Raw genomic sequence first — 11589 nt, 5'->3', positions numbered from 1 at the left:
TTCACTTCAGCGCTATCAGAGCATGTATGATCTACTGACGAGCCTTCAGTGGGCATGACAGATAGCGCATGATATTATATATTATTACAATACAGTTATGTACATAGCCTACTATATATATATATATATATATATATATATACTGTATATATATAGCTGTATGCTATTTTAATGATAAAGCACTAATATAAGTAATAAATAAGGTTAGCCTATATATTGCTGTAATATGAATGAATGAATGACGCATTTATATAGCGCTTTATTGTGTACACCCAAAGCGCTTTACAATCATGGGGGGGGGGGGATTGACAAGGGCCAGAGGAGGGAATTTGGCCAGGACGCTGGGGTTACACCCCTACTCTTTACGATGAGTGTCATGGGACTTTTAATGACCACAGAGAGTCAGGACCTCGGTTTAACGTCTCATCCGAAAGACGGTGCTTTTTTACAGTATAGTGTCCCTGTCACTATACTGGGGCGTTAGGACCCACACAGACCACAGGGTGAGCACCCCCTGCTGGCCTCACTATCACCTCTTCCAACAGCAACCTAGTTTTCCCAGGAGGTCTCCCATCCAGGTACTGACCAGCTCAACCCTGCTTAGCTTCCATGGGCAACCAGTCTTGGGCTGCAGGGTGATATGGCTGTGGTTATATGTTATTATATTTTACTTATTAGCCTATATATATATATATGTATATGTATATGTATATATATGTATATGTATATGTATATGTATATATGTATATATATATATATATGTATATATATATATATATATATATATATATGTATATATATATATATATATATGTATATATATATATGTATATATATATATATGTATATATATGTATATATATGTATATATATATATGTATATATATATATATATATATATATATATATATATGTATATATATATATATATATATATATGTATATATATATGTATATATATATATATATATATGTATATATATATATATATGTATATATATATGTATATGTATGTATATGTATATATATATATATATGTTACATTTTATATTATCATCTCACACATGGATCGGCATTTTCTATAATGTATTTCTATAATAAAAATACATATCTGATATAACGTAATATATAATTAGCATCAAACAAATAATATAATTCTTATTATCAAGGATTAAAGATTAAATGGAAAAAAAATAAAAATGATTGCAAAACCATCAAATAGGTGGCGATATGCACTAAGCATAAGCCCTACATGACCTTTGAACAGAAGAAGAAGAAAGAAGCAGTATGGCGCGCTTATTCTTAGCGTCCGTTTCCATAGTGACTCGTCGATTCGTCGCTCTGTTGAGAATGTCTTGAGTCTTAACCAGGAACATACTCTGAGTTGAATTAACTTACTCCCGGACGCATTTTTGGAACCACATACCTCAAGTAAGCAAGGTTTGGGGTTAATCAACCGAGAGTTCAGGGTTTATCTGACGGTAAGTTAACCATGCATTCTGGAATACACCCCTGGCCACCATTGATAACATGGAGGAAATGAACAGGCTGATTAACACAGTTAATGGGAGTTACAGCGGCTCAGCCTGGATTGGACTGTATGATGGTGTGCTGAAGAACATCTGGAGATGGTCACTGGAAGACAATGATTTCTATCAGGAAGGACAGAGAGATTTCAGAAATTGGCATCATGAGCCAGACAACAGTGGTGGAAAGGAACTTTGTGTTTGCATGGATTATAATGGGAAATGGCTTGATAGGCCATGTGACAATTATTACCAAGGGCGTAGGTTTGTTTCTGACATTGGTGGGGACATAAACCCAACACAAACAGTTGAACATCATTAATTTAAAGTTAAAGATGACTCAGGATGCATGTTCCAAATCCTGCTGCACCACAGAGTGCCACTTATGTAGTTTACCATAAAATCTTATTATATTTGTCCCAAATTATTGTTAATGTTCATAATGACTTTATCCTAGGCTGGAGATTGTGTATCTTTCCGCACAACATTTGTCTTTCTGTCTGTATCTAATAAGAGCCATAGGTCGCGCTTTCTCTTTCCATTTGCTCTGTTTTGTCAAACACCGTACTTCAAACTCATCGGTGCACCTTTGTTAATTCCTGAAGTGGGCTTTTATATGAACTGTTTTAGACTGCTGTCTTGAATTGGGTGCAATCCATGTGAGTTGTTCTAAATGCTGCGCTGCTCTCCTTGTCCGGCGTGCGACTATTCCGCCCTTGTATTAAATGCGCGTCCTTGAAAGCGCGCAGTTTTCTAACGTATTTACTTTAACTTCTTAGGTATATGTCAATGGTATGACCTTTCTGATGCGTCTGAAATTACAAAAACATATACATATATTCAAAATTATTGCCAGGGACAGTTTGGCAGTTGCTGGATATTGGCAGGGACACGTCCCTTGCGTCCCCCCCTAATTCTACACCCCTGGAGCACGGGAACCAAAAAACCAAAAGGTCTTTTATGTTTTTACAACTGATTTGAAGATTTCTTTGTCTATATTATCTGGGTATATAAGGGAAGTGACAAAACACGTGTCTGGTGACCCCTGTTCTAGGGTCTGGTATGCATCTTTTACTCTTAGATTAATCTTTGAGAATTTGATGTTTTGTATTGATATGATTTGACATCTTTGAATTGGCTATGCAATTGGCATAATTAATACATATTTACCTGACTGATAATAAAATGTTATTTTTGACTTATTCTGATCTCTTCACAAATCATTTTTCCAGTAGATTAATGTGTAGTGGTATTTCCGCAAATTTGCGTTCAGGACAGATCATACCAAAGCACCAATGGATGAACCACGGGGAACACCATGAAGGAGACTTTGGATTTCTGACTGTCGCTGGCTTAACACGGTTTAGCTCTCGTGGTTATAGGAAAAATAGGGTTTCACTTTATTTCGATGGTCCCTTTAACACATTCTATTGACTATAAGTAATGTCGCACCTACATTTCTCCTGACTCTCATTAGAGTGTTAGTAGTGTATTAGTTGACTGGTAGGGTTAGGGTTAGATTAAGTTGACACGTTCTTGCAAAGTTACTTATAGTCAATAGAATATCTGTCGGGAGACCAGCACAAGGAGTTAGTAGATATGAAGCAGACAGTCTACTAATACTCTTATGAGAGTTTGTTGACATGTAGTTGCAACATTACTTAGTGTCAACAGAATGTTCAAAAGGGACCATCAAAATAAAGTGTTTCCAAAAATAATATATAGGAAAGTATGCAGGCGCAGTTATAACCACTCTGCACCCTCTGAATAAGTTCAGAACTGACGAGTTTGTGTCCATGGATTCACTATCGGTCGAAGTGTAATTCCTGTGCGATACCTGGTCCCTAATGAACGAAGAATTTAAAGTATGGGATTTCCAGAATAATCAAATATCTAAATTAATATACAATTGATGTCTGTGATCAGTTTTTAATTATATTGTCTAAATTTAACGATCACTTGGAATTGAAGTCAGATTGAACACGGAGCTAGACTAAAATTACAGAAGTACAAAGTTAACTTAAGTTTTCAATATTTCTCATAATACAAGTGACTACAGTGAAATTGAGAAATTTACCCAATCGCACAGAGACCTTTAAAATGATACCAAACATGAAAGGGGAAAAACAACATTCACAAGATATAACACTTGTGGCATATGGATATTCTTGCTTTTGGGGAAGAAGAGCGAAGGAGGAGAGTCAGAGGCAGGGGGTCGTAAAAGATCATGGAGATAAGTTTGATCAGGGTGGTGTTGTTTGCCTTCATTGGAGATCGCTTCTCCAGATCGGTTTTATTGGTCATGATCAATGTTCCCTCTAATATTTTTTTTCTTACACCAGACCTGTACAGCGTGCACACAAAAACATGTTTAAATTTGCCATTTATTTGATTTGACCCTTGATGTAACTACATGTACATTTTACGTTACCTGAGAAAACATTTTTACAGTATAATACAATGTCATTCAAAAGTTTGGAATCAGTAAAGTTCCTTATGCTCATCAGTATCTAATTGATAAATATTTTTCAGAAAAATATTACAATTTAAATTAAGTTTATTTTAATATGCTTTAAAGTGTTATTTATTCCTGTGAAGTAAAGCTGTAACTTCTGCACAGAAGTGCACGGCTTAGAGGGAACATTGGTCATGACTGACCATCACTGCAAACTAGCCAGGAAGCAGGAATGGGTTAACACTGGCCAGAGAAATCCATATAGCACTCGGTCATAGCCTTTAATTTCATAAGGCATTTTGATCATTTGAGTGGTGGGTCCTAGGTCTGCCATTGGAGCTTAACAAGCAGTTGGCCAAATTAAGTTTTGTAGATGCTCAGCTTTAGCAAGATGTCACTTTGTTGGTGAGAATGGGAGACCTTAAAGCAAACGGAGCACCAGTTTAGTAGAGGGTCCCTTTAAACAAAACTATAAACAGTGTTTGAGACTCAGCTAACAAAAGCCAGAGAAACAAGTATCTTGAAGTTACATGGTTTATTAAAATCACTGAATTCACATGACCAGAGTAACTTTTCCACTAGAAACCACCATCTGCCCACTCGAGATGGTCTTGGCATGAGTGTCTCTACCTGCAGGAGAAGTTGTAAAAGCGTGAGGGGCATTTCAAAAACACTCGTTTCATTAAGTTAAGTTACAGCAAGTACTCACTCTTCCTGGTGCAGCTTTGCTCACAGGAGCCAGAAGAGGGATGACACACCGCTGTACTGCAGTGGATGAAGATCTGAGGGGGGAAAAGAGTTAAGCCATAGAATCCATTTAAGAATTAAGTGTAATATTAAGGGTTCAGGAAGAGCTAGAGAGCATACAGTTTCCTGCAGAGGAGCCAGTGAGGATGGATCTACAAATGTGAACATCTTCACAACAAAGCGCTTGTAGTGGGCTGGGAACTGAAGACCAGATGAGCCAGTCACTGGAACCAGTGTGGTCAGATAACGGTCATCCTGGTAAGGGCATCTGAAAAGGAAAGAGGTTAGAAAGTGTCTGTCAGCAGACTAACTGGATAAAGATTGGCATTACGCTCACCCATCGATCAGAAGGTCCCACTGGGGGAGACTGAGTGGACTGGGGGTTGAAGTCGCCCAACAATGTCCCAGTATCAGGAAAATGTTGGGGTCAGTCCTCTCCATAATGCGCACCTCAACATACACAGGCTCTCGCAGGACTTTTGTGACAGGATAATCAGAGTCACTGTAGTAGGACGTGTAGGCCTCATCCCCTGAGGAACACTGGGGTTTAACCAGACTCAAGTTTGAAAGGCTTTAGGAAGACACAGGACAAGACCTTACCTTCAGCACAGCCTTTGGTGACACATTGGCCATTGGCCAGTCTGAGCTCCACCCTGAGAGGTCCAGGAGCAGCTACTGGTGGAGGTGGAGGAACAGAGTTGACCTCCACAACCAGAGCTTCAACGGAAGTTCCAGAGTACCTACACTGGAAGAGAAGCCTGGACAACAGACGGTGAGCTTGTAGCATTTATCAGAGATTAAAATTCACTCCATGTCATAGATCACTTACTCAAAGTGACTGTCCCTTGTGATGGCACCGAACGGTCCAGTCCCTACTTCATATGAGGAGGTCATTCTGTTCTCATACACCACATATCCACCATCCTCCTGTGAATAGGAACAGTGTTAGCATCCAGTCCATCATGAGCAAAGCAGAATAACACCAGAAGCAGCTGCTCACCATCATGCTCGTGCCACATGCGGTCACAGGAAACTGGTATATAGCAAAAGAAGGTGTGGACTCCACAGGACCGCAAGGTGGGTCGTTTCCACCCAGTAGACGAACCGAATCCAGACTCAGTCGAGGCAGAGTAATGTCTCTAGACACCACTACCACAAACTGACCATCTCTAATACACTGGACAGTCACTGGAACAAAAAGGTACAAGAGAAGGTTAATTCTGAGAATCTGTTTACCATCAACCGAATAAGACCGAGAACACTTACCTGCTCTCCCATAGTAACACTGCTGTCCGTTGAAGCAGCAGTTGATTGCGTCACACTCAGCACCACTGATCTCAGGTTGTCCGCATTGGATCTGCTCATAATCACCTACAACACATTTATCAAGGGGCTCTGCCTGCGCCACTGGCTTCTGAAGCTGAAACTGCTGAGGAAACCGCTGGTCAGTTTGCTGTTGAACTGGCCGCTGAAACCGCTGGTCAGTTTGCCGTTGAAATGGCCGCTGAAACCGCTGGTCAGTTTGCCGTTGAACTGGCTGCTGAAAGCGCTGGTCAGTTTGCTGTTGAACTGGCTGCTGAAAGCGCTGGTCAGTTTGCTGTTGAACTGGCTGCTGAAAGCGCTGGTCAGTTTGCTGTTGAACTGGCTGCTGAAACCGCTGGTCAGTTTGCTGTTGAACTGGCTGCTGAAACCGCTGGTCAGTTTGTCGAACTAGCTTCTGAAACTGCTGGTCAGTTTGCTGTTGAACTGGCTGCTGAAACCGCTGGTCAGTTTGCTGAACTAGCTTCTGAAACCGCTGGTCAGTTTGCTGTTGAACTGGCTGCTGAAACCGCTGGTCAGTTTGTCGAACTAGCTTCTGAAACTGCTGGTCAGTTTGCTGTTGAACTGGCTGCTGAAACCGCTGGTCAGTTTGTTGAACTAGCTTCTGAAACCGCTGCTCAGTTTGCGGTTGAACTGGCTGCTGAAACCGCTGGTCAGTTTGTTGAACTAGCTGCTGAAACCGCTGGTCAGTTTGCTGTTGAACTGGCTTCTGAAACCGCTGGTCAGTTTGTTGAACTAGCTGCTGAAACCGCTGGTCAGTTTGCTGTTGAACTGGCTGCTGAAACCGCTGGTCAGTTTGTTGAACTAGCTGCTGAAACTGCTGGTCAGTTTGCTGTTGAACTGGCTGCTGAAACTGCTGGTCAGTTTGCTGTTGAACTGGCTGCTGAAACCGCTGGTCAGTTTGCTGAACTAGCTTCTGAAACCGCTGGTCAGTTTGCTGTTGAACTGGCTGCTGAAACCGCTGGTCAGTTTGCTGTTGAACTGGCTGCTGAAACCGCTGGTCAGTTTGTTGAACTAGCTTCTGAAACCACTGGTCAGTTTGCTGTTGAACTGGCTTCTGAAACCGCTGGTCAGTTTGTTGAACTAGCTGCTGAAACCGCTGGTCAGTTTGTTGAACTAGCTTCTGAAACTGCTGGTCAGTTTGCGGTTGAACTAGCTTCTGAAACCGCTGGTCAGTTTGCTGTTGAACTGGCTTCTGAAACTGCTGGTCAGTTTGTTGAACTAGCTTCTGAAACTGCTGGTCAGTTTGCTGTTGAACTGGCGTTTGCTGTTGAACTGGCTGCCGAAACCGCTGGTCAGTTTGTTGAACTAGCTTCTGAAACTGCTGGTCAGTTTGCTGTTGAACTGGCGTTTGCTGTTGAACTGGCTGCTGAAACCGCTGGTCAGTTTGTTGAACTAGCTTCTGAAACTGCTGCTCAGTTTGCTGTTGAACTGGCTGCTGAAACCACTGGTCAGTTTGCTGTTGAACTGGCTTCTGAAACCACTGGTCAGTTTGCTGTTGAACTGGCTTCTGAAACCACTGGTCAGTTTGCTGTTGAACTGGCGTTTGCTGTTGAACTGGCTTCTGAAACCGCTGGTCAGTTTGCTGGAACATCAGAGCTTGAGGGTTCTGGGGCAGAACACTCTGCTGAGGAACAGCATGACACAAAGCACAAACTGCCAAAATCTGACACAAAGCACAAACTGCCAAAATCTGACATAAACACCAACTTCCAGCCATTGTTCAATAGCTAGTCACAAAATGGAGAGACTGCTCTTTGGTCTTTTTGTACTCTACAGATTTCAGCTAATTAATGATAGCTCCTCCCTCTTCGTTAACTGTAATGATTCCCCAGACTTGCACAAGTGGGAGTTTATATATCATTGGTTCTCAAAGTTCAAGTCTTCTTTCTTATTTTGAACATGGATATAGACACAAACTTAAGCTGAATTCACAAAATCTTACTAACTTTACCATTTCTGTCATATAATTATTTATGGAAGAACTAGTATAGACCCTTTTTCTGTTAGTAAACAATGTGATGTTTTTCTGTGGGCGGGGCTTAGCTGGAGGCAGAAAGATTCCACTGACTGCTTCACTAACGTTAGCTATGAAGTTTGTTTACCTTGTTTTTTTAACAATGGCTGGAGAAAATCCGATTTTACCTGCATATGTAAGGTCACTCACTGTGCAGGACCATGATTGTTATTTAAATAAATTAACTTTAACGGACAAAGTCAGATTGGCCGACCCTATGCTCATGAATGTACGATCTGACAGGATTACCTCCGATTGAGTGACTCGAGTCGCATAACGTTAGAGAAACCTAACGAGTAGTAAAGAGAAACTCACCTGTGTCTATCTAGTCACGAAGATGAACATATTTCAACTTCAGCAGGCTATTTTTACAGCTAACGTTATGTGAGAGTGAACTGGGCCAAAATACAAAAAGTAAGTTAAACATTCAATGTGATGGATATTAATTGAAGATGTATGTATCATGGCCAAATAGTTATTTTAAAGTATATACATCCTGTAAATTAAGTTTACAATACTTTACATACAGTACATTTAAGGAAGATGTGAATAGTTTCTAGAAATAAAAATTCCAGAAATTAATTTTGAACTTTCTGTATTTGATTATTATTTCTTACTAAGTTCTTAGAAAGTCCAGCCACTATCAATCACAACAATGTATATTACAGATGATTAAGCATATAAATCGTCAGTTTGTTGTTTTACACACATGCACAGACATTATTTCATAGTTGTGAGATGCATAAGAAATCTTTAGACACGTAACACAAACCATAATCCATAACAACAAAAGACAATACTTTATTTAACCTCTTCTGATAAGAAGTGTGTGCTGCAAACGCAAGCATTTCTGACGATCGTTTCTGTCCAGTCTGCTCGTTTTATCTCGTTTAACCACAGCTGTCGTCAGTTTTTTGTCTGGGAGTGGCAGCAGGTATGCGGTAAAATTTCAAATTGGAGCATGTACTACTTCGATTCTTGCATCTAACATCACAAGAAGATGATATTTTAAGCTCCTTATGTAGCCGAATCTGCGCTGGTTTGAATGGGCCACTTCCAGTTTTCCATTTGTTTTGCCTCCAGCTAGCGCGGTGACGTAATCGTGACGTCGGGGCAAAAAGGGTCTATAGTAGCATGCACTACCGATTCAGCCTTTGCCTTATCCTTTGTACTACACTGGTTGAATAGAATTGACACTTTAACAGTGGGGAATGAAACTGGGGGAATGAACTGCACTATACAATTAAAAGAACTTGACTTCACTTTCAAAAGCACTCAACTTTTGAAACTTTGGAGCTAAACTCTGCAGGACTCTGGCCCACCAGGAACACGTTTGGTGACCCCTGGTCTAGGATTTGGCTTTGTTTGCGTGTGCAGACCGATCGTTGTGTATGACATCGGTTCCTTATGTTTTTGAAACTCTCTCGAGGTACTTTTAATCAAAGCAATGTAGAAATCCTGGCCAGGACACGTCTGGGAAAAATGGTTGGAAACAAATGCAGCAGGTAAATTCTTCAACTGAAACATTCTGTGCACCAGCTTTGATTGCTTTTGGCGCTCGGGGAAAAAAAGAGTCTTTGTCCTAGCTTACTAAAACCAGTTTGGAAATTCTTGAATTAAAAGTTACTACTATAATCTAAATATTTTATGTGTAAGGTTCCACCCGCCAGCCCAAACAGCGGAATCCAGCGGCCTGGTCGAAGGTTTAATGCATGTTCAGTCTTTTACTTGCGCTTCTAAATTTATCTGGATTTAGTTTCAATTTTAGTCTAGCTCCGCATTCAATCTGACTCCAATTTCAAGTGATCATTAAATTTAGGCAATATTCTTAATTAAAAACTGATCACAGATATCGATTGTATATTAATTTAGATATTTGATTATTCTGGAAATCCCGTACTTTCAAATCTTCGTTCATTAATAGGGACCAGGTATCGAACAGGATTTACACTTTGGCCGATTTTAATGAATCCACGGACACAAACTCGTCAGTTCTGAACTTATTCAGAGGACGCAAAGTGGTTATAATACCTTTAAGTGAGCTGCGCCTGCATACTCATAACAAAAAGTGTATTTTTTCCTATAACCACGAGAGCTACACCGTGTTAAGCCAGTGACAGACAGAAATCCAAAGTCCCTCACGGCGTTCCCCATGGTTCATCCATTGGTGTGCAAGGAGTGAATTTATTTCCTTATAAAATTAATTCTGAGGCCAAAACTCAGGAACTCTGGCAAAGACAGATGCCATGCAATAAAACCATAAAACTAATCTGTAGAAGAGATCTCCAAAGAGAACAAACACCACCACCCTGACCAAACGTATCTCCTTGATCATTTACCACCCCCTTCTCCCCCCTGCCCTCTCTGCCTCTCCTCCCTCACTCTTCTTCCCCAAAAGCAAGAATATCCATATGCCACAAGTGTTATATCTTGTGAATGTTGTTTTTCCCCTTTCATGTTTGGTATCATTTTAAAGGTCTCTGTGTGATTGGTAAATTGGTCTAAATTTTACAGTAGTCACCTATATTATGAAGTGAAATGTGTTATGAAGTTTCAGAAAGGAGGTTAAGTGAAAACTCTGAGTATGTTAACCCTGAAATGAGGGAAACTCTGGGTTTTCTGTTTCAAAATGGGAGGTTTGTCAAACCTGAGAAAGCAGGGTAAGTCAAGCCGTGGTAACTTACTCTGTGAACCTAACCTGGTCAGGAGCAGGTTTTCTTCGGTAAACCCGAAGTTTCTTTCTGTCTCCTCCCCCTTTTTATAGTGTTAGGGAAGTTTAAATACCTTATTCATTCATTCATGCAAAATTGCTTTTCTTACTGAGTATTTTTGTCTTATTTCAAGTACAAATATCTAAAAATTCTTAATATGCATTTTATATAGGAAAAATGGTCTATATTTAGTCTTGTTTCCTGGGGGATTTTTCCTTTTAAGTGCATATTACATAAAACAAGTAAAATTGTCCGCCTTAGGGTAAGAAAAATAATCTTAATGCAAATGGAAAGAAGAATATTTTTAATTTCTTACCCCATTGGAAGATAATTATCAAAATAAGAAAAATGCACTTTAAAACATCGGAGATGCAGAACATATTATAAGTCCGCTGTATGCAGATTTTAAGGAAAGTGTGCATCCCTCTCACACTCATTCTGAGAATTTTTTCCTGGGTACAAATCCGTCAAAGAGGAGTTTCACAGGACTGTATGTCAGTGGTGTAAAAACCGGTTTAAATTAGGCTAATCTGATAAATGACGTTCACTTAACATCTTTCTGTGACGTCTGGAAGTAACCCAATAATCAGAATTTCCAGTGTGGTTGGATGCATTGATGACAAGCATATCTCCACCATCTCACTTTCTGAAAATGAAACTGATTACTGTATGGAATGGAAGGATGCCAGATGGAGGGGTAGTACGAGCCGTAACACCACCACAGCTGTTAAATTATTTAAAATTTTTGGTCATCTTTATTTCCTAATACAAAAGCAAAAGTTATTCTTTTTACTTTTGGATTTTAGAAATCTT

General features: G+C 40.0%; 1 protein-coding gene across 5 annotated transcripts; it reads right to left on the bottom strand.

Moving 5' to 3' along the window:
* Nucleotides 1-4526: 4526 nt before the first annotated feature.
* LOC131529336 (trichohyalin-like) lies at nucleotides 4527-10396 on the bottom strand. Of its 5 annotated transcripts, none has more exons than XM_058758992.1 (10): nucleotides 7571-10396; nucleotides 7352-7462; nucleotides 5995-7297; nucleotides 5729-5916; nucleotides 5558-5655; nucleotides 5329-5486; nucleotides 5066-5258; nucleotides 4849-4996; nucleotides 4691-4763; nucleotides 4527-4611 (listed from the first exon to the last, which is right to left on the bottom strand). In XM_058758992.1, the coding sequence occupies exons 1-10, from the start codon at nucleotides 7766-7768 to the stop codon at nucleotides 4535-4537; spliced, it is 2547 nt and encodes an 848-aa protein (XP_058614975.1). In that variant the 5' UTR covers nucleotides 7769-10396; the 3' UTR covers nucleotides 4527-4534. The 5 variants fall into 5 exon arrangements, with proteins under 5 accessions (XP_058614975.1, XP_058614976.1, XP_058614974.1 ...); XM_058758993.1 differs by having other exon boundaries at nucleotides 7352-7484; nucleotides 7593-10396; XM_058758991.1 differs by having other exon boundaries at nucleotides 5995-7462; nucleotides 7571-10394.
* Between the last annotated feature and the right edge of the window lie 1193 nt (nucleotides 10397-11589).

This window comes from Onychostoma macrolepis, chromosome 21 (assembly GCF_012432095.1).
Source record: "Onychostoma macrolepis isolate SWU-2019 chromosome 21, ASM1243209v1, whole genome shotgun sequence".
Classification (NCBI taxonomy): domain Eukaryota; kingdom Metazoa; phylum Chordata; class Actinopteri; order Cypriniformes; family Cyprinidae; genus Onychostoma; species Onychostoma macrolepis.
This window is presented reverse-complemented; position numbering and strand designations above follow the sequence as displayed.

Coding starts and splice junctions, on each gene's coding strand:
- LOC131529336 (XM_058758994.1), bottom strand. CDS start 7,768: ATGGCTGGAAGTTGGTGTTTATGTCAGATTTTGGCAGTTTGTGCTTTG. Junction 5,487..5,557: donor ACAAGGGACAGTCACTTTGA/GTAAGTGATCTA, acceptor TCTGTTGTCCAG/GCTTCTCTTCCAGTGTAGGT. Junction 4,612..4,690: donor GCAAAGCTGCACCAGGAAGA/GTGAGTACTTGC, acceptor CTTCTCCTGCAG/GTAGAGACACTCATGCCAAG.